The following is a 27,487-nucleotide window of genomic DNA, read 5'->3' on the forward strand; positions in this document are numbered from 1 at the left end:
AAATAAAAAAGTGAGCCCCTAAGTACATAGCTAGCTCCTAACATAGGGCCATCCACAAAGTGGAACTCACAGAAAATCCCTCTCCCTGGAGAAGGCCATCACTAGAAGTGGCAGGGCATTAACACCTCTGTAATGAAATAATTGTGACATAGGGCAGGTGATCAGTAAGGCATCTGTGGGTGGACAGAGATGGAACTGCCATTTATATAACCTTTCTATAGCAAAGTATGTTCTAAATGCTAGTGTACAGTCAAGAATTTAGAAACCAACCTATTAGTAAAGTTGACTACTAGTACTCTTGATGTTTAAATGGGTTTATCATCATCTACTAATCAGTACATTGGAGTTGGAATCCTGTTCTCAGATTTCTGTCCCTTATGTCATATCCAGCCCACTGGAATTAAGGCAGGGCAGTGTCAATCTAATCTGTAGACTGATCTAGCAATAGGTCACTCCTAATCCCAGCATTGCACACTATAGATTCAGCCATCTCTGAAAAGTCCTATGACTGCATGAGGCTTTGAGGGCACATGGAGACATAAACCATAACCAAAGTTAAGAATTGAATCTGTAGTCTTGATTCATTAACTTCAACCACTGGCCATGTGCACATTTAGTCAGGATATGAGAAACAGGAATTGCCTGGGAGGCTGAAGCAGAGGGATTGAAAATTTGAACGTTGCCTGGAAAACTTAGACAATTTAGCAGGAACCCTGTCTCAAAAAAAAGAAAAAGCATTAAAAAGGGCCAGAGCCCAGCATGAAGGCCCTGGATAGGAAGGGCTCTCCCTAGTACTGAGGGGTGAGTGGGGGGAGGGGAGGAGACTTTGCATTAAAAGGAAGACTGCACCAAAACCCAAAGGCCACAAGATGGCAGCCAGCACAAGAAAATCAGTGACTTTGCACATTCTTGAAGCCCTTTGAGGCTAAACAAAAAGAAAATCAACTCTTAAATGGCTTTTTTAAAAAATCTAACTTCAAAAAAAGTAAAACTTAAAAATTCAAAACTAAGTACAACTTAGGTAGGCATCATAATCTGTACTGAACATACTCTAAACTGAATTTGTACTGAATTTTTTGACTGTCCAAGTTAGAAGAATCTTTTATACTGTCACCTAGTACATGCACCATGCCCATTCATAAAAAGTGGCACACAACTCTTATTATTACTACCTATGATGCTGCATTCTGATACTTTTTCATGTTCATACTCATTCATGTTCATTTTGACCCACTAGTTACTAATTTCAAAGCCATAATCTGAAAATACATCTTGCTCCATATATACATACATATATGTAAAATCATGTCTATACTCAAGATACAGTAATGCCTGATGTGTGTAATTTTCATCTTATTACCATTGTGGTTTTGTCCATTTGTTTTATTCATATACTATTCCCTCTATCAATGGCACACGATTTCTGCAACACAAACAAACTCTATCTTTTCTTTGGTCGCTAAAGTCTTTTCTTTCCAGTGTATTAATTCTTTCACATCTCTGGGTTAATGAGTAGTTTTCACAAGGATTTGTTTTGTCTACCTAAGTTACTAAATTGCCCAGGTTGGCTTGAACTTGCAATCCCCTGCCTCAGCCTCCCAGAGCACTGGAATTACAAGCATGTCACACCATACCCACATCCAAATCCCTATTTTTAATTCTTCTCTATTGTTACCTGTTTTACAGTAAATTCATTATTTGTTACCAAAGAAGAGGAAAGAAAATAAGGCCAATTCAGAGTCAACCACAAAAGATAGTGAAAGTTTTACTTTACAAGAAGATTAAATGGCAAAAATATTTTAGCCATCCTTCTCTATTATGCTTGAGACCCAACCACATTACATATATGTATGTGCATGTATATATAAATATACATATATAAATATATATGCATGAAGTAACACTACCCTAACAGCAGAGAAAATATGTAAGAAATGTGGCAAAAGGGCAGGATTCTAGACCTCGTTTGGGCCTAACCCACTTAGACAGAGGGTTGGCTTTGGGAAGCTACTTTTCCTCTCTAACCCTCAGGCTCCTCACCTGCAAAATGTAGGTGACCATGGTATTGACCTCAAAGAGCTACTGTAAGAGATAACAAACTATAATGTCATTAGCACAGTATCGATATAGTTAGAATCCAACACATTAGTCTTAGAGAAAGTCTTACTTGATGCCGATCACATTGTATAACTGATTTTTGTCAAGTCTGTGCCACTTTTTATTAGCATACAAGTTACCACAAAGTTCTGTAACTGAACAATCTCAAATTCCAGATATTTTCATACTCATATTCATAGTATTAAATTTTAGCTTGACACTGAAAGAAAAAACATGTATATGTGTATGTGTATGTATATAAAACTAAAAATATAGATAAGATAGTTATATTACTGATTTCTCTGAGTTCACTGAAGAGAAAGACTTATCCTGGTATTGTTGAAACAATTGAATGCAGATGTCCTGTGCCCTGGGTGAATGATTTGGGGATGACAATGTGCAATATATGTACCAGTGCTGCCCCCTGAAAATAAATAAATTAAGTAATGAAAAAAAATTTAACTTGGCAGCACTCAAGAAGCCGAGGCAGGAGGACTGCAGTACATTAAAGGCCAGCCTGGGCTATGCAGTGAGTTCTAGACAAGCCTGGACTACATGTGAGACCTTGCCTCAAAATGGTAAAAATAAATGAGAGAGAGAGAGAAGAAAACAGAAGACAGCAGAGAAAATGCAGGCACCTGTGGGAATATGGGATTCCTACAGAAAGACTAATAGCATCATGAGGACACATTAATGTACAAAACTATGTTTAATGCTAAAACCAACTTCTTTCACCCTCATAGTATAATCATTGAATCTAGTGCCTCCTAGGCAAGTGCTCTCTCACTGAATTACCACCCTAGACCCTTTGGTTTTTAAAATTTTGAGCCAGGGTCTCACTGAGTTCCCAGCTTGGCTTCAAACTGAAAATCTTCCTGCCTCAGCCTCCCAAGTAGCTAGGGTGACAGTTGTGCACCACCATGCCCCAGTTTAGTGGACCAAGTGCTCCTAAAGAAACCAGAGATAAACCAGGAGGCTGAGACAGGAGGATCCCAAGTTTAAGCCAAGTCTGGAAATTTTAGCAACACCCTGTCTCAACATTAAAAGGGCTGGGGATGTGGTTCAATGTGAAGGCCCAGGGTTCAATCCCCAGTTCGGGAGGAGTGACAAAGAGAACAACTGTCAGGCCTTTCATCTCAGATACTTGACAGTCTGACCCAGGGGAGCCCAACTTGGAGCCCAGCCCAGGCAACCGAGGGACTTTGCAAAATCTCATCTCCCAAAAAAAAAAAAAAAATTCTTTTAAAGGCACATGCTGGAGAAGTAGCTCATTGTAAAAGCTCAGGGTTTGTTCTGGGGTTTCAGAAAAACAGATTTCCTGAGCAGGGCTGACGTCAGAGGGGACAGGGCGGGGGCGGGGCGATTACCAGTGCTTTCGGAAGCCCTGAGGTCTAGCAGATCCGGCGCCATAGCAACACTAAGACGCATGCGCTGTGAGTCCTCGAGCGTGGCCTCCCCTCCCTCCCTCCAGCGCCCCACCCTGGAGGGAGAGCGGAGCAGAGCGTGGCCTTATGGGGCATCAACTTTGAATAATCCTATCTCCCCCCAGAAACACCAAGTCCAAAAGCACTGTATCTTCCTTGTCCAGCGGCAGTGCTTGAGCTGCTTGGACATCCCGGTGGAACCTGCCACCCTCCCTTGTAAGCCTCACAGCCAGGATGAAGGAATTAATGCTGTCCCTTCTGCTGCCTCCGATCGCTTGGAGGGCACAACTGCACATAGCCTGTCAAGATGGAACTGTAGGGGACAATTCCAAACCACTGTCTCAAGGAATGCAGATTCAGCCTCTGGGGAAGAAGCGGTCAGTCGGTCAGTTCCCCAGTTAAGTCATCCTGGGGGAGTGGGCAGGGTGGGTGAAGAGACGAAGTGCAGACTGGCGGAGAAGACAAAGCCAGTGACCAGTACAGAAGTTACTGGCCAAGGAGGAAGGAAGGAAGAAGCCAAGCAGGAGAAAGGCCACTCAAGATAGAACAGCTGCCAAAAGGGTGCCCAGGCCGGAAAGCTAATACTAAGGCTTCCTGTGAGGGGGGGATCTCAGCTTCTCATTTTGAATTCCAGAATCTGATGTAGTCACAACCTCATCACCAGACAAATGTGAGCACCAACAAAGAAATATTGAAGTCTAAGCAAGACCAAACTGCTGCGATAGTTAGATGTCCCGCATCTAGCTCTAACTGGAGGTCCTGCGCTAGAGAAGCTGAGCCTAGAGGCAAAATAGAGAGGAGGAACACGCTGTTATCAAGTATGACCCAGAAAGCTGGAAACATTAAGCAGCCGAGAAAGAAAAGAGAGCCTCAACACCTGATCAGAATGATAGTGCCAAAAGAAAAAGCCAAGCAGCTTCCTTTGAAGCACCACGGATCCATGCTTTTCTGCCAAAGAAGGGACATGTTCCCATTTTCCTCAGGTGCATGGGAAATAAGCCTACCCCCAAACTAATATATTCGGAGCATTTATTTTTTGAGCAACAGAAATAAGCAGACAATTTATTTGCAATCCAACTTCAGAAACAGATAAAGGTGCAAAGCCCTGGGTTCAATGCCCAGCACCACCAAAAAGAAAAACAAAAAGAGGGCGAGGATGTAGCCCAATGGAAAATCTTTAGTGAGGTGGTGGGTTCAATCACAAGTACCACAAACAAAACAAAACAAAACAAAACAAAACAAGAGGGCCCGCAGAGCTGGAGCTGGGAAGTAGGGCACTTGCCTAGCGGGCATGAGGCCTCAGGTTCCACCCCCAGCTCCCTTAAGGGAAGGAAAACCCACAAGAGAAAAATAGAAATGTACTGCAGGAGAGTTACACCACAGTACACTATGCCGTGGAACCTGAAACGCAACCACAAGTTTCTTTCCTTGGGGTATTTTTTATACTGACTTTTGTTTACAGACACGAAAACAAAAGTCCAACAGGTGAAGTTTGCCACGTCTTTCCTTGAACATTAAATCAGAAGCCAATGGTTTCATTTAGTGAAATTTCACTTAGAGACTACTGATCTTTTGCTTCATTAATATAAACGTTTAACAAGCAGAACTTTGTGTTGGTGCCTAATCATCCATCCTTTCAATGTAAAACTATGATTAACTAGCTAGAGCTAATTTTAGTTTACATTTGTCAATGTTTTGTGTCATTAAGATTTTTTTCTCCCAAATTTGTATCTGAGATTCTGTTAATCTTTGCATACTTGATGGCAGAAAGATAGATAGATAGATAGCTTGGGTAGTTGTGGGGACAACTGGGTGCTAAAATTTAGTGTCGCCAGGGCTGGGGATACAGTTCAGTGGCATAGCACCTGCCTGACAGGCACAGGGTCCTGAGTTCAATTCCTAATACAAAAATAAAACTTTAACTTCCCCTTTGGAAAAAAGTGATTGCCCTCTGTGGTAATATGAAGTATAATCAGGAACCAAATACATCTAAACCAGACTCTTCATAGAATCACTATCCATTTAAAAGCAATTTCACTTTGTTTTAGGACAGACACTATACTGTTTTGTTTTTTTTGTTTTTGAGACGGTCTCACTCTACAGTTCAGGATGGCCTTGAACTCACTATGTAGCCCAGGCTGACTTAAGTCTCACCCATCTACCTGCCTCTGCCTCCCAAGTGCTGGATTACAGGCGTGTCTTCATGGTATTTTTAGACCTAAAGCTTCCCACCAATGTTTATGGATGCCATATTTTATGTTGAATCCCTTTACCCCAATACTTTGTCTACCCTCTATTAAAAACAAAAACCAAGAAATGGAAGCAAAAATACAATCATGTAGGGTGAATGAGATTTTAGACGAAAAAGGGGAATTGGTTACCCAAACTGGGCATGGCAGCACTTGCCTGTATTGCAGCACTCTGGGAGGCAGAAGCAGGAGGATGGCAAGTTGGAGCCCAGGAAGAGCAACATAGCAAGACTGTCTCAAAAAGAAAACAAAAAAGACTGGGATGGAGCTCAGGGTGAAAGCCCTGGGTTCAACCCCTAGCTCTGCAAACAAAAGAAAAAAATGAAAAAAATGTTTCCCAAATGCCCTGGCAGGAAACCTTGTATAGTGACAGTTACAATATAAGTGAGAAGGGAATGTGTCCAACTGGGTGAAAGGGTATTCTGCCCTAGTTCCTCTAGTAGACAAGAGCAAGCTGACAGGTTCACAATGGAACAGCTCTGAACAGATTTATTATTGAGCAACACTGTCCCCTCAGCCCCACCGGGTCACGGTCTGATTCTGCTTCTCCAACCATCCTAAAAGCCAAATACTCTCTCCCAGAGGAGGACGAAAAGCAATGTAATGCTGACACATCCACTTGGCCTTCATCGCACATCAGTAGTCACTGTGGGTGGAGGCTGCTTCACAAGGGAGGTTTCCTAGGGATCCACAGGGTGCTCCTTCCTCAAGATCTCCAGAGCACTCATGGAGTTGAAATGCCGCTGCCCGTCTAAATACAACATGGACTCTGGAACACAAGAAAGATAACCCTGGAGAACTGTGCAGGCTTTGGAAAATCACATAAAGTTGACTATTTGGGGACAGCAGTGAACATGCGAAACTGGCAACAGGGATGCACTGTTGAGGCTCGGGGGTGCAGGATTCCCAGGGCAGCGGGATATACCTCCTTGTCCTTTTCCTCTGGCTAGACTGGTCCTGAACCAGGACCGATGCCCCTAACACTAGCCCTGCAGACACCAGTCAGGTTGGGCAGACAGCAATAGCAGCCCATCCCCCAGAGGGGTTTTTGGCTTTCAGAGCTGCAAAACCTCAAAAGCCAATTCTCCTAGAGACATATTCTCAGGCCAGCAAGCATAGGCAAGCTTCCTGTAGCGATTTAGAAAGAGGACTGGGGATGGAGCTCTCTGGGGAGCACTTGCCTGGCACATGCAAGGCCCTTGGTCTGATCTTCAATATAGTACTGACCCCCCACCAAAAAAGGAAAACATTTCTTTAGAATTTGTTCCCTTCATCAGAAAAACCCAATTATGGCCACTTACCTCCATATGTTTTGGGGAAAACCATGGGCACATCTTTTTCCGACATGAATGTAAAATGAAAGACATTGGTGGTTGTGTGCTCTTTACTCTGGAGAGAGGCCACTTCACTGTGTACTCTGACTTGAATGTAATTGTTGTGAGTAAAGCACACCTAAGATGACAGACAGCACTTAAGCAGCTCATTTGGGAGGGGGAAAAGGCAGTCATAAGAGAAACAGCAGCTTCAGAATGGAAACCCGTCTTCTACAGCCAAATGACAAAACTAAACAGTTTTTCATCTCCCATCACACACCTACCTGTGAGGACAGAAAGAGCAATGAGCCAACGTCAACAGGTTTCTGAAACATGATATCATCCACGGCTACCACAAATGCTCGGGAACCACTATTGAAAAGAGGCAGAATTTGGAAAGAAGTTCAAAATTTGGATGATCTCAATTTTTTCCCTAACATTCAACTGAGTCAAAACAGAAATAAACAAAGAATAAACTTAGAGAAGGGAGAAATGATCAGACCAGTGATGACTGGGGAAAGATGCTGCATGTGACCACACAGGGCCAAAATCACTATCTCTTTTTCCTTTCTTCACATTATCTCAGTGGGTTTCTCTTCTAAAACAGATGTCAGACCCAGCTGATATCAGTGTAGTATTCATTTAAAAAATATAGCCCTTTTCCTTCCTAGGGGTGTAGCTCCATGGGTACAGCACTTGCCTCGCATGCTCAAGTCCATGGGTTTAATCACTAGCACTGCAAAAATAAATAAATAAATAAATAAATTATGGTATTCTCAACACAGCCAGGCTGGTCCAAAATATTCCCTTTTTAGCAAAGTGGTACAAATTGCTCCTCAGAAGTTAAGACTGCCTTGGGGCTGGGGACTTAGCTCAGCAGCATAAGCGCCTGCCTTGCAAGCAGGCAGTCGTGAGTTCGATCCCTGGTACCGATAAAAAGGAAAAAGACAAAAAAAAAAGAAGTTAAGACTGCCTTAAATCTAACTCACCCGAAGCTACAAGCAGTAGCCCATGCCAGTTCATACGCTTTCCTCATCAGGAAACCACCAAAGATCCGATTGAAAATGTTTCGCTCCTAGAGGATATAAATAAGTACTGTTAAATACAAGTGAATGGCCACCTTTATACACAGAACAAAGGGATTAATACTACTACAAAAAAGAGGTCAGTTTAAAGGTACATCAGATCTCGGACGAATATTATGAAGGCAAAACTACCTATTCAGACGATCTTTTCACTCAATTCCATTACCTGAGGGTGGCAAACTTCCAAGCTCTTCAGCTTTGTAGTCTCCATCCACACTGCGCCAGGGGGCAAAACTCGACTCTGAAAACTTATAGTCCTGTACAAATGGAGATTAATTTTACCCCACTAATAGCAGGTTTCACCACCAAGAAAAAAACTTTTCAAACAACTCTCAATATATTCAGGCAAGTGTGGCTCTGGAGAAGGCCAAGGCTTCAGTGCTTTCCCCAACTCTCAGCATCCTAACTTACTTTGGGTCCAGTGTGCTAAGAAACATCTCGTGTATGGTGGTCCTCTCCTGGGCACTGGGAGCCACTTTCAGTAAGGAGGCAGAGCTGAGGGCAATCCTCCTTCCCTTGTTCACTGGGACACGAGAGAAGGAGCCATGAGTAGGAGGTCACACTACAACATAGGGCTTACCCTGGGGGGCCTTGGAGCCCAAAAAATCCCATGAGAAATTATGTATGCATCCAAGAAAGGGCTGCAGAGATCACCAAAAATTTCCGGTGAGGGGTTCAGGGTACACTTCAGTGGTAAGAGCCTGCCTAGGATGCGCAAGGCCTTGGGTTCCAGCCCCAGCACCACCACCCCAAAATTTCCCATGAGTCTTTGCTATCAGCTGGAAATGTGATTGGCCCAGTGTAAGATCACTTTGGTATCACACTCATCGAGAGACCTGACCAGCAGTTATCCATACAGACAATTCCCAGTTCAGTAAGAATGAGGAAACAATTGACTTAATAAATTTTGACCCTTAAGACTGTTCAAAACTATGAACTACAAAGAACAAAAATATGGTATTTTTTACTTCCAATAAATTTTCAGCATGAATAAGACATTTGACTAGTATGAAGAGTCCATATATAATCTTAAATAATCTCTTCTGAAGTGTAATTGATGTATTCTAAGATTTTCTTTTAGTATAAACAAATCAATATACATTCTCCTTGTCTAAAAAGCTCTTCCTCCTCTGGGGTTTCAGGGATGAGTTCATTTACAAATGCCGGCCTAAAAAATAAAAAGAATCCAGTTTAAGATAAGGTGAGTCATTTATCCAATAAAAATTGAAGATCAACAATTACTAGTTTTAAAATACTGTGTCATTTATTTGGGGTAATAATTCCTAGCTACCTTACACATAAACACTGGGACTATGGGAGCTTTCTGGTTATAGACATTATCTGTATGTTAGAAAGTTCACATTATAGGGGCTGGGGATTTAGCTAAGCGGCATAAGCGCCTGCCTTGCAAGCAGGCAGTCATGAGTTCAATCCCCGGTACCGATAAAAAGGAAAAAGACAAAAAAAAAAAAAAAAGAAAGTTCACATTATAAAAAATTTAAAAAATAAACAAGACACTGGTGCTTACCAAAAAGCCTAATCTGATCCTAATCATAAGAAAACAAATACTGCAAAGGTTGTATAACATTCTACAAGACAATTGGCTAGAACTCTTCAAAAATGTGAATGCCAAAACCAGGCATGGTGGGACATGCCTGTAATCTCAGCACTAGGGAGGCTAAGCAAAAAAAGTATCTCAAATTTAAGGCCAGCCTGGGGTGCACAGTGAATTCAAGGCCAACCTGAACTACATCATGAGATCTTTTCTCAAAAAAAAAAAGCCTTAAAAAAGAAAATCACAAGGGGATTCTTCTAAAGAAATATAAGCAAATATAATACAAGATCCTTGGCTGGCTCCTGAATCAGGGGAAAAAACTATAAAGGATATTTTAAGAACAACTGGTGACATCTGAATTGATCACACACTAGGTAATATAACTGATAATGTCATTTTTAAATTTCTTTGATATAATAAAGGAATTTAGGTTACACAGAATTACCCTGTTCTTAGAAGATATGTGTTGAACTATTAATGGGTGAAGCAATATCAAACTTAACTTACAAATGATTTTAAAAAACTGTGACTGTGTAAATTAATAAAAAACAACAGAGTCAGGCAAATGTAGTATAAAGTTAATGGGTGAACTGAGGTGAAGGAACATGAATTAGTTACATTAGTCTTTCTACTTTTCCATAAGCATCAAAAACTAAGGGAAAAGAGAACACTGTGACAGAATCCAAACGTCTGGCCAGGCATAGTAGCTCATGCCTAAAGTCTCAGCACTCAGGAGGCTGAGGCAGAAGGACTATGCCAGTTCAAGACCAGCCTGAACTGCATATTAAGATCCTGTCTCAAACAACCCAAAAATAATAAATTAGTAAAATATCTTTTTTAAAAAAGACTCCAAAGATCTGACTAAAGACTAGGGAATAGAAGCTGTGCTTGGTGGCACATGCCTATAATTCCAGTACTTGGGAGGCTGATACAGGAGGATCACTGTGAATTTGAAGCCTGCCTGAGCTACATAGTGAGTTCAAGGCCAGCCTGAACTTCATAGCGAGACTCTGTCTCAAAAAAAAAACAAAACAAAGAATAGTGGAAATAAAAGAACTTAGATGGTGGCTTGGAAAGCTGAACTGCATCACTTGGCAAAGAAGCCTGAAGCGGTGCCTCAGAGGTGGAAGAGGAGCTGCAGGCCAGCACTCAGCTGGGGCTGGAAGGAGGAACGAGAGAAGATTCCCTGTCCGCATCAGTATCATCAAGGTATTTGTCAGTCTTGACTTGGTTTTCTAAGCAAGCTTTGCATATTGCAGAAAAGAATTCTCATTGCTGACTCCTAAATCAAGTTGCTAACACTAGTGAGATTTCTCCTAGGCCGCAGATTCTGTCCTGTGCTAAGAGCAATTGGTAACACTCCCTCCCGCCCCAACCCAGCTCCACAGTTACTTGTGCTCAGTCTGGATGCCTTGGATATAACTGTTACTGGGAATCAATAACTCAATTTCAGAGAAAAAAAGAAAATATAAAGTCAAATAAGGTAAAGTCTATTTGGTAAAATTTCACTTGGAAATGACACATAAACTCAGGAGGTTTTTGTTTAACATACATCCTGGCCCTGTGCACTGAGAAGGCCTAGAGAAAAAGGACAAAATAAGAGCAGTAAATAGTTCCAGTACCCAGAGTTGGATCTCTATACCAGTTCCCACTAAAAGGAACCCCAGGGGTTCCTTGGGGGAAGTGGCTCATTCTAGGATTGGCAGGAAACGTGTACAATAAGCCTAAGGTACCTTGTCCTATTGGAAAGCAGATGTCAGAGATCAATGGGGACAGGTTCCAAGGACATGGGCGCCCCCACAGACAAAAGGTGGCACACTCTGAGCATCAAGAGCCATGACTATAACTTACTGAAATAAACCGTGGATTCACAGATACCTTTTCTAAAAAATGAAAGAAAGGTGGGAAACCATGTCACTAACTAATGAACCAATTCTTTATTCTGAAAACATATAAAGAAAGGGCAAAGCCAGAACAGTGATCTGGACTTTCGTTTATAAACCAAACGGCCCTAAATTGAAAAGGGAAAGATCCTTTTATATAATATCAGCTAACAAGTATAAAAGAAATGACAGAATAGGAGAGCTACATTATACACTCTAATGAAAATGGTTACAGCAATGATTACCCACAGACGTTAAAAGCCCTGGAACAAGACTGACGGGGAACTGGCTGGTCACAGACTAACAAAGTACATCCTATACTTATTGTGGATCACAGGAAGAAAAACTGAACTTCACAAGCTGTCACTACTTTTTTTGAGCCAGAGTCTCACTATATAGTTCAGGCTGGCGTTGAGCTCACTATGTAGACCAAGCTGGCCTCACACTCACAGTGATTCTCCTGCCTCAGCCTCCCAAGTGCTAGGATAACAGGTGTGCTCCATCACACCCAGAAAGTTGCCACTATTTGAATACACACATCAATCTTAGCATCACTGTGAGTGGGACAACATGTACCTTTTAAATGATATGATCGGACCTGAGATATGCACAATATCACCAATGTAGTACTCTTACCAATCTGCTGAATAGGAATCTAATACAAGGCTGAGGATCTGACTTAAGTTTACATGATACTCCAGGAATAGAAAATCAAGTTAAAAAAAACCATGAAGAGACAGTAAGACAAATTCAGAAAGTAGGGTATTATATGGGACAACTAACTCAGCCTTTTAATAAGCTAGTGATATGAAACACTAAGAAAGCAATAAGAAAATAAAACCATTCTGGATTAAAACAATTTAACATTTAAGTCTCCACAATCCAGTGAGTACACCAAAAGCCATTAAACTGCACACTTTCCATGGGTGAACTGTGTGACATGTGAATTATTTCCTAAGAAAGCAAACCAGATGTGGTGGTGCACGTCTATAATCCCAGCACTGGGGAGGAGGCCAAGGAAGGAAGATCACAGCTAGTTCAAGGCCAGTGTGAACTACATAGCGAGACCTTATCTTGCAAAAGAAAAAAACCAATAACATATCTCAATAAAGCAATTAATAACAAAAACAGGGCTGGAAATATAGTTCAGTGGCACAGGCACTTGTCAAGTGCAAGGTCCTAAGTTCAAGCCCCAGTACCACAACAAAACAAAGCAACAACTAAAATAACAATTTAAGAGACAAAATCAAACATAATGTATACCTTATTTGAATCCAGATTTGAATAAGTCATTAAAAATATATTTGGAAAAAACAATATAAACTGAAGATTAGAATATATTTATGGTTACTAGTATGTTTATTTGGCATGATAATGGAGCCTAGGATTTTGTCTTGACCCAAAGTCCCATGCTTGCTCTAGCACTGAGCTATGTCTCCAGTCAGTAATGTAATTGTTTAAGAAATACTGTGTTTGGCATCACATTACCTGACTTTATGACATACTACTGAGCCTTTGTAAGCAAAACAACAAACACAAGGGCCAATGGAAGAGGACAGAAACCCAGGAAGCAAACCTGCAGCCAACTGACTTTTGACAAATGTGCTCAAAAAAAATCATGTGGGAAAACTGGATATCCACATGCAGAAGCAGTAAACTAGAACCCACTCTCTCACCAATCACAAAAATCAACTCAAAATCAATAACAGATTGTTTTTGTGTTTTGGGGGTTTTTTTGAGGCAGGGTTTCACTATGCAGTTCAGGCTGGCCTTAACCTCACTATGTAGCCCAGGCTAGCCTTGAACTTGAGGCAATCCTCTTGTCTTAGCCTCCTAAGTGCTGGTATTACAGACGTGTGCTACCATGCTTAACTTTTTTCTCTCTTTTTTTTAACTCAAGGCTTTTGCATTGAGCTACATCCCTAGCCCTTTATAGTTTAATTTTAAGGCAGGGTTTCACTAAATTGCTAAATTTCTGGGCTTGAACTTGTAATCCAACTGCCTCAGCCCCCCCGCAGAGAGCTGAGATCACAGGTGTGTACCACCATCCTTAGCTGAGCAAAGATTTTATGGAAAATGCTCCCAAGAGGACAGAAAACAAAGCAACAACAGACAAATAGGACATCAAACTAAAAGCATCTGCACAGCAAAGGAAACAATCAATGGAATGCAGAGACAACCTACAGAGTACAAAGAAAGATTTGCGAACTATACACGTGACAAAAGGTTAATATCCAGAATACACAAGGAACTCAAAAACTTTTAACAAGCTGGGTGGGGCGGTAAACACCTGTGATCACAGATACTCAGGAAGATGAGGCAGGAGAATCTCAAGTTCAAGACTAGCCTTAAAAATTTAGTGAGCCTTTGTCTCAAAATAAAAAGGGCTGAAGATGTAGCTCAGTGGTAGAGTGTTTGTCTAACATACACAAAGCCCTAGGTTCAATCCCTAGGCAAAAACAACACGAAGACTTAACAAAATAGGAACCCATTTAAAAATGGGCAAATGATATGAATAGAAGAAATCTCAAAAGAAAAAATCCCAAAACTGGGCATGGTGATATACACCTATAATCCTGGTACTTGGGAGGCTGAGGCAGGAGGCTCACCTGGAGTTTTGAGGCCAGCCTGAGCTATACAATTAGTTTAGAGACAGCAAAAAAATACAAATCAAAACTACAAGAAGGTATATGCCTGTAATGTGAGATATTTAGAAGGCTAAGTAGAAAGATGGCAGCATGGGCAATTTAGTAGAACCTATCTCAAAAATAAAATGAAACAAGGTTATGGAGGTAGCTCAGTGGCAGAGCAATTGCTTAGCATGCCGAGGTCTTCGGTTCAATACCCACTACAAAAAAAAAAAATGCCATCAACGATATGGAGATAAAGGAACACGTATGCACTACTCCTAGGACTATAAATTCAGCTATTATAGAGAACATAATATATTTAAAAAAACAGATCTACCATGGAACTCATAGAGCTCACTTCTAGATTTACAGCCAAAGGAAATGGAGCCAGCGCAGCAGAGATACCTGCACACCCACATTTACTGTGGCACTATTCACAACAGCTATGACATGGAGTTAACATAGGAGCATGTCACTGTATGAACACATAAAGACAATGGGTATAAACACGAAGGAGTATGATCCAGCCATGAAGAATAAAATCCTGTTATTTGCAAGAAAATGGATGAAGCCAAAGGACATTATGTTCAGGAAAATGAGCAAGAAATAGAAAGACAAGAAGCTTAAAAAAAAAAAACAGTCGACTGAATGTACAACAGTGGTCACTAGAAATTGGAAAGGTTGGGTAGGAAGAGGGTGGGTAGATTATATATGTACAAAAATACTACACTGAACCCCACTTAATGTATACAATTAATTGGTGTTAATTAATAAATATATGCAAATACCTTCATTTGAAAAAGATGTCTACACTGAAGTATTTAGAGGTAAAATGGCATTATACCTGAAATCTGTTTCAAAATACTATTTCTTTTTTAAAAAAAATAGGTGAAGTAAATTTGGCAAAAATGTTAGTTAAAGCTATTAAGTCCAGGCAATGGGTATACAGAACTTCAGTGTTCTGTATTCCCATTCTGTATACTTCATTGAAACCAACTTCTCTTTGGTTTTACATAACTTTGAAATTATTCAAGATAAGGAATTATGAAAAAACAGCCATTACCCTTTATTGCCAGAATCACGAGCCACCATCACAAATGTTGCATCCAGAACAGGACAAAATTCATCACCATGCAACTAAAGAACAAAGGAAAGACAATGCAGATATAAGAAGTGCATTTATGGGGAAAACTCAGCACCTCTGACAGCAGGTGCACTCTGAGAAGGTTCCAGAACAGGGAGAGGAGGCTCACTCGCACTGATGGCCACCTGCTGAGAGTGCAGCACACACCAGGCAGCAAGGCGCTCCGAGGATGAAGACAACTCAAAACCCAAACGTGTGCGCCAAGGTCACACACAGACCTGTGTCACGGCCCCCAAAATCTGTCCACATCACATAGAACCTGGGCTTCTTTTGGGACCATCCTTTCTCCTGGTGGCACATTTACGCAGGTGACCTCAATACGGGGACACAGTGTCTTCAGGGAACTATGATGGCCAGTTACCAGCAAGTGTTTATGTCTCCTTAGCCAGGTCCATGAGAGCTCCCAGGACTCCCAAGAACAGGGAAGATCAGTAATGATCCTGTGGGTTAAATTCAATGTTTCCTTTGCATAGCCCTTTGAGGTTTTAGAGCGTTTAGCCCCATCACAAGCCTGTACCTCCTGCTGGGTGTGGTAACACGTTTGTAATCCCAGAACTCAGGAGGCTGATGAGGCAAGAGGATCACAACAAGTTCCAGGCAGCTGGGTCACCGCCGCCCCTGCCCTTGCAGTGGGAACAGTCTCACCAACCTTGACATGCTCTCCCTAGTCAAGCCTTTCTTTCCCCCTCCCTCCCACCAATTCTTCCTCTTTTTTTGATTCCAGGCCTTGGCCTCCATGCCTAGGAGTTCTTCCTTTCTGCCAGGACCTGGGCAACCCTTTAACAGGGCACACGAAGTGCCCAGGATTCCTCTCCAGTGTGCACCGATGCTGTCCCCCCACCTGTGCCTCCGCCCCGTGGCACAGCTAACAACCAAGAAGTGAGAGACACAGCAGGCTCAGCTCCCCACAGCCACATCTTGGCTGGACACCTTCCTCATGGGCTGCTGGCTTCCAGCCGTCCTCCTGCACAAAATGCCAACAGTGTCCCTACTGAAAAATACTACATAATAATATACCATAATCATTTAAGTGGCAGTCACCTGACTGCATGGTGAGTCTGTGTGGACAAAGACCATCTTTCTTCACAGCTGCATACCTAGAACTCAACACAAAGACTGGCACATAACAGCTAGTGGCTGTCTGCCAATGAATGAATGAGGCAGATCATCACGGAGCACTAGAGGGCAAACGCTGAAAGGAAGGAGCTGTATTTGCTCACTGCTATCTGCTAAGCACAGACTATGTGCCCAATGAACAGTTGCTAAGTGAATGTTAAATCAAAGATGGCAGGAAGTGGGCTGAATGACTCACACCCAGGTCCTGCTGGGAAAGAGTGTACAGTCTAGTGCCAGAGAAAAAGTAAGTTTCCACACAGCTCTGCAGGACAGAGGGGCAGGGGCTTGGACAGAGTTCAGACAGCAGGCCCAGGCAGCTCTCTGGGGAAGGAACAGGAACCATAAGCTGGGAGGCCTGGGAAGGGATAAAGCATGAAGTGATATGAAAGCACAGAGGGACTATGGCTATGCGGAGCCAGGGCACAGGGAATTTCAGGAAGAGGAAAAAGAATAAGCAGCGAGACTCACTTGCTCCCAATTTCTTTTTTTTTTTTTTCATTTTTTTTATCGGTACCAGGGATCGAACTCACGACTGCACACTTGCAAGGCAGGCACTTATGCCACTGAGCTAAGTCCCCAGCCCCCCCTTGCTCCCAATTTCAATTATGCTTCATTACAAGGAGCGTTCCCGAGTGCTGAGACTGGGAGTGTGAGGATGTGTAACTACTCCTGAGTATGCAGCTCGGCTGTGCGGGGCCAAGCTGGGGAGTAGACAGGAAGGCGAGGAAGGGCCTGGAAAGGTAGGTGGAACTGGCTTATGGAGTACCTGGGACCTGAACTAGTCAGAGAGGTTTTGATCTTAATCCACAGAGAACGGGCATAGAAGTTTTACAGGTTTTTTTTTTCTTTTCTTTTTGTGGTACTGGGAATTGAACCCAGGGAGCACTGAGCTCCACCCCTAACCCTTTTTCAATTTGTTTTTAATTCTGAGATACAGCCTCTCAAGTAGCTGGCTTTACAGCTGTGTGCCCCCGCAGCCCACTAAGGTTTTTGAAAAGGGAGTATGGGGATTCAAGATCAGCTTTGGCAGATTCATCTGGTAAAAATGGGTAAAGTCCACAGAGATCAGAGGCAGGCAGATGAATGGACAGACAAGGCACTCATGCAGGACGCTGTGAGGGCTTGAATAAAACACAGGGGCCACAGAGACAGGGAGGAGAGGGGTGTAGTGAGTGGCTACAGGTGGGTGACAGACTTCGAGGACTTGGCAGAGGGCTGCCTGGGGAAGGGAATAATTAAAGTCATCACAAAGGATTGGAGCTGGGGACAACGGAGGCTGGCAAGGGGAGACTTGGGCTCCGATGCTCGCAGTTTGAAAGGCACTCAACTTGAGGTTGAGACAGCACATCGAGGAGCAGAAAGTGAACAGGCAGGAAGGGGAATGTGAAGGTCAAGCTTAGAATGAAGATTTGGCGCTGCCTCAAAGGGGCTGCTAATAAATTCACATTATCATCAAGAGTGGTCAGTGTGTGGCACATACCATACCAGGTACTTCCTATGAATGGATTTGTCTTCATTTCACCCTTCCCACAGCCACCTAACATGGTACTCTATTTTCACCCTACACTTGGGAAACAGGCTCAGCGAGGGTAGGTAATTAACCACAGTTACAGAACCAAAAAGTGGCAGAGCCGGGAATAGAAGCCATGTCTACCCAAATCAGAGGAAGGGGGCTAATCTCCTGGCCATCTCTCTGGAGCAGACAAGATCACTCCAGTCACAATTTATTAATCAACTGGCAGGTGAGGAATGTAAATTTTTTTTTGTCTTTTTCATTTTTATCGGTACCGGGGATCGAACTCACGACTGCCTGCTTGCAAGGCAGGCGCTTATGCCGCTGAGCTAAATCTCCAGCCCCCGAGGAACGCAAATTTAAAAAAAAAAACTTTTACTTGTCTGATACTGATTTTCATGGGTTCTATCTCAATCATTCCTGTATCTTTTTTTCAACCTGTTTTTCCAATATTTAAATGGTCAAGATTCCTTAGAAGACAGGTCTCTAGCCGGGCAAGGTGACACACACCTATAACCCCTATAACTCGGGAAGCTGAGGCTAGAAGATTAATATGAGTTTGAGACCAGCCTGAGCTACATGATGAGTTCAAGGCCAGCCTGAAGCACATAGCAACATCCTCTCTCAAAAAATAAAGAGAGAAAGAGAAAGTAACTGAGCCAGTAATGTGCTCTGTGTAGCAATGAGCAAGCTCAGTATTAACTCAGAATACTTTTTAAAATCCAATCATAGAATTAACCCCAACAACTTCGCTACATTTTATTTTAAAACAGTATTACTAAAAAAAGACAAAAAATTAAACAGTATTACTGTCAGTTACATCAACATGAGAGGCGAAGGATTCACCTACTCTGATACAGTATAGAATTAAAAAATACTTTCACAAATAACTTTACCTCATGGCAAGTTTCAAGCTTTTTATGAAAGCAGAAAATTTTCTTCCACCAAAAGGTAAAATGCTTCATAACTCCCTGGGATAAAAAAAGGCATCTGAATGATGGGTCTTGGCATAACTGAATAAGTCATTCTTAAACAAGTTTTCCACAGTGAAGCCAGATGTGGTGACACATGCCTATAATCCCAGCACTTGGAAGGCTGAGGCAGGAGGATTGCTGCAAGTTCAAAACCATCTTGGGCTACAAAGTGAACCAGCCTAGGCTAAAGTGAGCCCAAGGCCAGCCTGAAATGCATAGCAAGACCCTGTCTCAAAAAGACAAAAAAAAAAGTTTTCCACAGTGAATCTTGGAATACTTTGAATATTTAATTTCTTAAAACAGATTTGGGAAAAAAAGAGTTAATCACTAGTTTAAAAAACAATATTTAATTTTTGTACTATTATTTTCTCTGGAGCACCTGTCAAATTTCATCATTTGTTTATAAAGTTATTCTTAGTTCTTCTCACTAGAGGAGCTTTTCCTGCCACCCAAACGACCGTTAAAGATTACATTGTAAGGGGCTGGGGATTTAGCTCAGCAGCATAAGCGCCTGCCTTGAAAGCAGGCAGTCGTGAGTTCAATCCCCGGTACCGATAAAAAGGAAAAAGAAAAAAAAAAAAAAGATTGCATTGTGCCCCCTGGTAAGATATGTAAAAGTCTAAACCCTCAGATACATGAATGAAAATGAGGCCTTTACAGTTCAGAGGAGGTCATATTGCAGTAGGCTGAGCCCCTGGATTAGGGGCTTCAGAAGACACATGGCCCTGCCAACACCTTAACTTTGAACTTAAAGCTACCCAACTGAGACAATAAATTTGTTATTTTTATGCCTCTGGTTGAGAGTACCTTGTGTACAGCATAGCAAGCGTAAGAAATTAGCAGTGATCAATCCTATTTCTGTGGTTATGGTTTAATTCCCGGGCATAGCCCAAGAGCCGCATGTGCCAACCAGGCTGTTAGGAGGTGCAGCCTGGTTGGAGGCAGGTCACTGGGAGTGTGGCCTGGAGGAAATAGCCTCACTCTAGCTCCACCCTTCTCTCACTGCTTCTTGGCCACCAAAACCTCAGCAGCATTCCTCCACCCAGGCCCTTCCACCATGCTGTTTCTGCCTTGGAACCGGCTGCCCAGGGACCAAACTGTAAGCCTAAATCAAATAAACCTTTCCTACTTTCAACTGTGGGTGCTGGGTATTGTGTCTTAGCAACTATGACTAAGACACATATCTCGCACAACTCAGACTTTGGTGAAATCCTCCTCGGGAAAACTAGAAATAAGCACCTTTAACATGGAGTTGTATATGATTAAAAAAAAACAAGTATTAAAAGATAAACATCAAGTATTGTGTCAGTCTTTGTCCAGGAGGAGGATGTTAACCTACCTTGACCTGAACATTCAATGATTTATCTAGAAGTGATGAGCTACATACCTGTCTCTGAACAGATATGTAAATAAACTTTTCTCCCACTGAGATTATCTGGTTGCGTGTGAGCAGCGGACAATATTCAGATGCATATATACCTGGAACATCTGCATCTTCACTTCCATGGATGTCTTCCCAACCCAGCTAACATGGCCACTGAACTTAATGTCCTGTTCTGGGCTTAAGCTCTTCTTACACATATCTGCAGAAGAGAAAATCAGTCTGTGTCCAAACCATAGCAAAAACTTTCTGTGCTGTAAATGGACAATATCACCCAAAAATTTGGCAAATTCCACTACATTTCTATCTTGGCTTCAAAATAAGATTACTTTTTTGACAAATAAAACAAATTTGCCATGTCATTTCAAAAAATGTAGACAGTGCAAAGACTATAAAAAATAAAACCAGAATCATGCAAAAGTCCTTCCACAGGGACTGGGGATTTAGCTGAGCGGCATAAGCGCCTGCCTTGCAAGCAAGCAGTCGTGAGTTCGATCCCTGGTACCGATAAAAAGGAAAAAGACAAAAAAAAAGTCCTTCCACATAATTACATCTTGATATAACACAATTCTAGATATTTTCACACACACCTACACATATACATTAAAATTTTCCATAAAGAGGAATGTTTCATCTAATCTCAATATCTTTTAATTACTAAAAATTCCAAGTATGCATAGAAATTGATATTGCTTACCAATCTTGTCCACCAGGGCCGTAACTATCGATAAAGGCGACATCTTAGTTGCATGGTTTTTGGTGTGCATGTAGCAAATAAGAACTGCAGGAAACCAGAATATCAAATAAGAGAACAAGCAAGATCATCTCTCAACATTTGAAATTTTCTCCCTGAAATCCATTTTAAAAATCTTGTCTTAAAGACCAATCCCTTTAACTTTGAAGACTTAACAACAACAACAAAAAAAAAAGACCAATCCCTGATAATTCACTAGTGATCTTCTCCTAGAAACGAGGACTTTTATAAACTGAAGTACTATAATCTGGAGATTCTACCATCTGACTGCTCTCTCAAACCAAAACCCAAAACCCAGGCCCACCATGTGGCTTGTCACCACCCCACAGAGACACAGGACTTCAATCAGACTAAGAATCTAGCATGAATCTGACAGTAAATGTTCAAGAAAGAGTAAATTCCAAGGACTCAGCTACCTGTCCTCCTCTTGACTCTTTCCTAATCATGAAGCAGTTGTATCTCTCCTTCCCAACACCACTCTGCGCTCCCACTCTGTTCTGTGGTACTCTGTGTCGTTTGCTCCATCTTAACAAACATTTATATGTGCCAATATGGTTCTATGCACATGGTTCATTCAAACTTAACATTTCTTCCTCCATAGTCCACTCGAATGTATATCATCTACCCACAAGACAGGGTATATGTTCAATAAACATTTGTTTAGTGACAGCAAATCTTTCCCTCCATGTACCTGCTAAAGGACACAGAAGTGAAAGGCAAGAAAGTCCAATCAAAAGCTTTTCTGAGCTGGGCATAGTGATGCACACCTGTAATCCTAGCACTCTGGGATAGAGGCAGGACAGTGCGGAGGTAGAATTGCAAGTTCAAGCCCAGCCTGAGACACCGAGCAACTTAGTGAGACCCTGTCTCAAAATAAAAGATGAAAACACATAGATATGTTGCTCAGTGTGAAGGTCTAGGTTCAGTCCCCAGTACCAAAAACATAAAAAAATAAAGCTTCTCTCATGCTTAGAAAAGAAATCACGTGAGTCTGAATTATAGCAGTAGTACTGGAAATAAGACTACTCAAGAACTAAGAAGAAAATAGATTCAGCAAGATTTAAAAAAAAAACCTGTCTTTCTTGCTTGGGTCAGCAAAAGGCAAAAATCATAAAGAATACAATAGGCCATTCCCAGTGTATTGACTTTTTTGCAGTTCATGCTAGGAATCAAACTTTTTTGCACATGCTAGGTAAAAACTCTGCCTCTGAGGTATACTCCCAGTCCAACATGCTGAATTGAAAAAGGGTAATGGTGTTTCCAAGTGAAAATATCCAATAGGCAAAAAGATAAACCAGGTGTGGTGGTGCATGCCTGTAATCCCAGCATGCAGGCTGAGGCAGGAGGAACATAAGTTTGAGGCCAGCCTAGCCTACATAGTGAGTTCAAGGCCAGCCTGAAATAAATACTGTACATAATGAGACCTTACTGAAAAAAAGCAATAGACGGGAGACAAACTGATTTTAACTTGGAAAAGCAGGCCAGAAAACACAGCTTCAAAAGTGACAGGGAACATTTCTGTAAAAGTTTATAAAATGGGGACAAAACAGAATAATACTGATTCCTTATGCTTCAGGCAAAAACAAAAAGTATTCAGCATACTGACAGCAACTGAAATGGTTAATATAATAAGTGTCTTAAGGAACGAGAACAGAATCAAGTCAATAGATAAAAGGGAGTGGCCATTCACAGGAGGCAGTGAGGAAAAGAGGGTAAGGGGAGCAGAGCTCGTGCACACAGGGACACCAAGGTAAACCCAAGTCAGGCAAACATACATGTGTGCATGTGTAACCTGTTAAAGCCAGTCATTTCTGAACAGGTTTATTTTTTTTTTTCTTGAGACAGGGTCTCGCTGTGCAGTTCAGGCTGGCCTTGAGCTCACTTTGTAGCCTAGGCTGGTCTCGAAATTGCAGCAATCCTCCTGCCTCAGCCTCCCGAATGCTGGGATTACAGGCGTGAGCCACCACACCCGGCATGAACAGGTTTATTTAATTTGGAGGAAAAGGTAGCTAGCATCAGCCTAACCATGGGCTCAAGGGAGCCGTTGAAGCCAGAGACTGATCACACGTGTGGGGCTAAAGCAAGGCCAGCCCTGAAAACACAGAGAGCCCAAAACCAGCCATCTAAACAAGCTGTTCCAGCTCCAAGAAGGCTAGGGTCCCTGTCAGCCAGCCAAACAAGTTGCTATGCAGCAGGGTTGAAACTGACATCTTCCTCTTGAGTGTATAACTCAACATGATACAGTAACTGAGCAGTTCCTTCTCTCCCATCAGGAGAGAAAGGGCTCCACCTGACCCCAGCTTTTGTCTCTTCCGTATTTTCTTATCCCCTTGCAGTCCTTCACCCCCAAAAACCTCAAGAGCCACATGGGTTGTGACACTCATGCCTGTATTGTAGAAGTTGTCAGAGTGTCTTGGAACCCTTGCCCAGCAGGCCAGCCCCAAAGCCGTGAGGTAGAAGCAGGCAAAGCACTCTGGAGCAGAGCAAGGAGGACATCTGTGCAACAGGGTGACAAGAACAGCCTAGCACACTGCAGCGTGAGCATAGCAGAGGGAGACCCCACCCAGGGCCCAAGAGAGGGCAGGGAGCAACTGTGAGGGGCGAGGGCTGGGAGCAGTGTCCAGGCAATAGCTGAAGCACTACAGAACTTGCTGGAGAACGGGACTGTAAATATTCAAGTGAGACTCCTGTGGCGTAGAGCTGGAATTGGAGCTACCAGTACAAAGCCAAGGTTTTCATACTGATGTAGAACAAGGAAGCAGGCAGATGGAAGTGTGCACACAGCTATCTAAATTCCCCAGCTCTTCCACCAAGAATGCAGGCGAACACTGACAGCCAGCAGCAGCAACCACTCCACAGATCTGGTCTCTTAAATATCGCTCTCCAGTGAAAAGAACCAGTTGGCTGAGTGGAGGACTAAGCTAGGGAAAGCACAAAAGGAGCCTAGAGGACCGGGGATTTAGCTCAGTGGTGTCACTGCAAGGTCATAAGTTTGATCCCTGGTACCAAAAAAAAAAGGAGCCTAGCGTATGCCACTGCCAGAAAGTGAAGAAGCACTTCACTTTGATGATGATAGGGCTGTATGAAAAAAAACAGAAGCTAGCTTGAGGCACTGAGATGGTACTGGGGTGATTTGAACATCCAAACATATGATAATAATATATGATCCACTCGTTAAAATAGCAACCAGTAGCTGGATGTGATGGTGCGTACCACTAATTCCGGCCCAGGCTACACAGCAAGTTCAAGGTCAGCCTGGACTACTTAGTAAGACCCTGTCAAAAGAGAGAGAGAAAGAGAGAGAGAGAGAGAGAGAGAGAGCGAAAGAAAGAAAGAAAGAAAAGCTGAGTCTACAATGATTTAAAAAGAGTAACCAAGCCAGGCATACTTGCTGCTCACACCTGTAATCCCAGCATTTTGGGAGGCTGAGACAGGAGGATCACAAATTTGAGCTCAGCCTGAGTTACTTACTGATCTTACTGATTCAGTGAGATTCTGTCTCCAAAACACAAAAGAGCTGGGGCTGTATTTCAGTGCAAAGCACTGGGGGAGAAAAGAAAGAAGGAAGGAAGGAAAAAAAGAAAAGGAAAAGGAAAAAGAGAAAGAAAGAAAGAAAGAAAGAAAGAAAGAAAGAAAGAAAGAAAGAAAGAGGAAAAAGAAAAAAGTTGAGGGGCTGGATATGAAGCTCAGCAGGCACACATCGGCGTAGCACACACAAGGCTCTGGGTCCAGCCCTCATCACGGCAAATAATAATACCAATAAAAAACAAAGTGTGATGAGGAGTGGGGCACTTGTAAGGTTTCACAGTACCTCCCTACGATGAATTTATGTATCACAAAGGGAGAAAGAATATAGAAATCTGGCACATATCACCTTCATCAAGTAACCAAAGTTTACATACTCAGTAATGGGATGAAGACAACTCATGCACCACTTGGTGGGAGGCAGTGAGTACAGCACAGCCCTTCCCTGCCCAAGATGAGGATTCAGAAGCTCAGCAGGACAAGGCAGCAAACGACTCCAAATAGAGGGACAATCCACCAAAGGGTTGTCCTGTGGCCTTTGAAAGTATCAAAATCATGAAAGTCAAGGAAAGATTAAGGACCTATGCCTAACATGACAGTTAAATGCAATTTGGGACTCTGAATAGGATCTTTGTGTGATAAAGGACTACTGGTGAAGCTGAGCGGAGTGTGAGGGGTTAGATGGTGTAACACATCAGTGTTGAGCTCCCGACTTTGACGTCACTACTATGTTTATATAGGAGAATGCCCTTCTTTATAGGAAATACACATTAAAATATTGGAGAGTGATGTGGCATCATGTCAGTAACTTACTCTCATGTGACAGGGAAAACAATTCTTTACATTTGCAACATTTCTGTAAGTTTAAGACTGACAAAATTATCAGAGAGCTGGGGGTATAACTTAGTGTAGAACACATGCTTAGCATGCATAAGGAGCTAGGTTCAATTCTCAGTACCCAAAATAAATTTTAAAAAAATAAAAATTTAAACTTATTCAGATTACAACTCCTTAAATAGGAATCTATATTTACAGAAAAAAAATTAAGACAATTTAAGGGTAATAGAAGTCTTTCTTTTTCTGTGCTTTTAGAATACCCTTGTTCGTGCAGCTTAAAGAATAAAAAGGACCTTTCCAATCACAGGTTTCAGTGTGTAACTAGATGTATTAGGAATACCATTAATAATAATACCAGTACCTCCTAAGCTGTCAAGATCCTCAAGAATCCTGCCAAACCTGTGAAATAAAGCAAACTGTGAATTAAGTGAAAATCATGAGGATATTTATCTAAAAATAAATCATGCACTTTGTGGTGAAGAAAATACCCTAAAATTGATCGCGGTGATGGTTGCATAACCCTCTGGATATACCAAAACCACACAGAATTGCACACTTTAAATAGGTGACTTGTATGGATTACATCTCAAAGTAGTTATTCAAATAAAAACAAATAACACAAGTAAAAACAGTGCCACATTACCTCACAGTGTTTTGGACTGTCAAATATTTCTCTCGTAATTCAGGCTCGCTGCCCAGAGGCAAGAGAACTTCAATATAACTGTCCTTCATTCTCCTAGGGGGCAGGTCTTCCTGGGACTTAGCCAAAAAACTGTGAAGTAACTTCCTTTCCTCCATCACCTTCACATGATCTCTGAGAAGAAAAAGAACTTCATAAAACAACAGCAGTGCTAGCCCACAAGTCTAGTGACCCCCAGGCCACTCAGACACCATCAGAGAGAGGAAAGAAGGGGTTTGGATCAACTCCATCTTCTGTTCCTTCCCTCTCTCTGACTGCCACTTGGTGACACTGAACATTTCTGATGACATTTCTTAGGGTTGCAGATAGGAAAAGCAGAAACGATATAGCTATTCCTGAATGGGCCATATACTCACTTTGATCAAAGAATAGTCAAAGAATAGGGTATTTAAAATCAAGTTTAAAAAACACAGAGATAGGCACAGTAATACGTAAAGAACGGCCTGGGGCTGGAGGTACAGCTCAGTGGCAGAGTACTTGCCTAGTGTGCACAGGGCCTTGGGTTCAACCCTCAGTGCAGCCAAACAAAAATGAACAAAACACAGCCTAGTTCCTGAACTCCATGTTCCTTGTTTCACCCTGACAATCCTTCTCTTTTTTTTTTTTTGTCTTTTTCCTTTTTACCCCGGTACCAGGGATCGAACTCATGACTGCCTGCTTGCAAGGCAGGAGCTTATGCCGCTGAGCTAAATCCCCAGCCCCGACACCCTGACAATCCTCAGAGTCTGTCCAGCTCACTTGTTCACTCCCTCCCCCTCCCCCTTGCTGTACTTCAGGAAAGAGAGGCAGAGGAGGAAGAGGGACCATATCCAAAGAAGTACCAGACTGTGCCGCTACACCCATTACCTATCTTTTTAAATTAAAGGCAGAATGAAAGGTGAAGGAGAGAACAATGAAAAGGAGACAGAAAGGAGACAGAAAGGAAAAGGGGAAGAAGGTGAAAGAGAAAAGAGAAACAAAGGGATAGGGATCTAAAATGGTGACAGTATCACTAAGATGTCTAAGCTTACTTTATGAAGTAGTATTCCCAGAAATGTTTAGCCTACCAAAAATACAATAGATAGATGGACAAGTTAAATGGTACCAGACAAATCCAAAATATGAAACACTGTCAAGACAAACTGCTTGGCCTCTTAAAAGGCAAACTCAATGGGGAAATGGGAGGAGAGAATTTTCAGTTGTTCCAGATTAGGCAGGATTAAAGAGTCATAACCACCAAATGCATCTATAAACCTATACTGGATTCTGATATTCTTTTATTTTTAGGTACCAAGGATCCAATACACGACCTCACACTTAGCAGGCAG

General features: G+C 42.2%; 1 protein-coding gene across 2 annotated transcripts in view; it reads right to left on the reverse strand.

The window, feature by feature from the left end:
* Positions 1-6,232: 6,232 nt before the first annotated feature.
* Positions 6,233-27,487, reverse strand: part of Acot9 (acyl-CoA thioesterase 9) — a 29,222-nt gene continuing 7,967 nt past the window's right edge. For both annotated transcript variants that reach the window (XM_003466404.5, XM_003466405.5), the window contains 12 exons: positions 26,124-26,294; positions 25,842-25,879; positions 21,062-21,145; positions 20,463-20,566; positions 15,300-15,373; positions 9,269-9,336; positions 8,580-8,691; positions 8,335-8,425; positions 8,073-8,158; positions 7,368-7,455; positions 7,072-7,222; positions 6,233-6,539 (listed from right to left, as the gene is read on the reverse strand). In XM_003466404.5, coding sequence (XP_003466452.1) covers positions 6,451-6,539; positions 7,072-7,222; positions 7,368-7,455; positions 8,073-8,158; positions 8,335-8,425; positions 8,580-8,691; positions 9,269-9,336; positions 15,300-15,373; positions 20,463-20,566; positions 21,062-21,145; positions 25,842-25,879; positions 26,124-26,294 — 1,156 coding nt within the window. In that variant the 3' untranslated portion in view covers positions 6,233-6,450. The remainder of the gene's footprint in view (positions 6,540-7,071; positions 7,223-7,367; positions 7,456-8,072; positions 8,159-8,334; positions 8,426-8,579; positions 8,692-9,268; positions 9,337-15,299; positions 15,374-20,462; positions 20,567-21,061; positions 21,146-25,841; positions 25,880-26,123; positions 26,295-27,487) is intronic.

Source organism: Cavia porcellus, unplaced genomic scaffold (genome assembly GCF_034190915.1).
Source record: "Cavia porcellus strain 051 isolate PalLab524CR breed Dunkin Hartley unplaced genomic scaffold, mCavPor4.1 scaffold_33, whole genome shotgun sequence".
Lineage (NCBI taxonomy): Eukaryota > Metazoa > Chordata > Mammalia > Rodentia > Caviidae > Cavia > Cavia porcellus.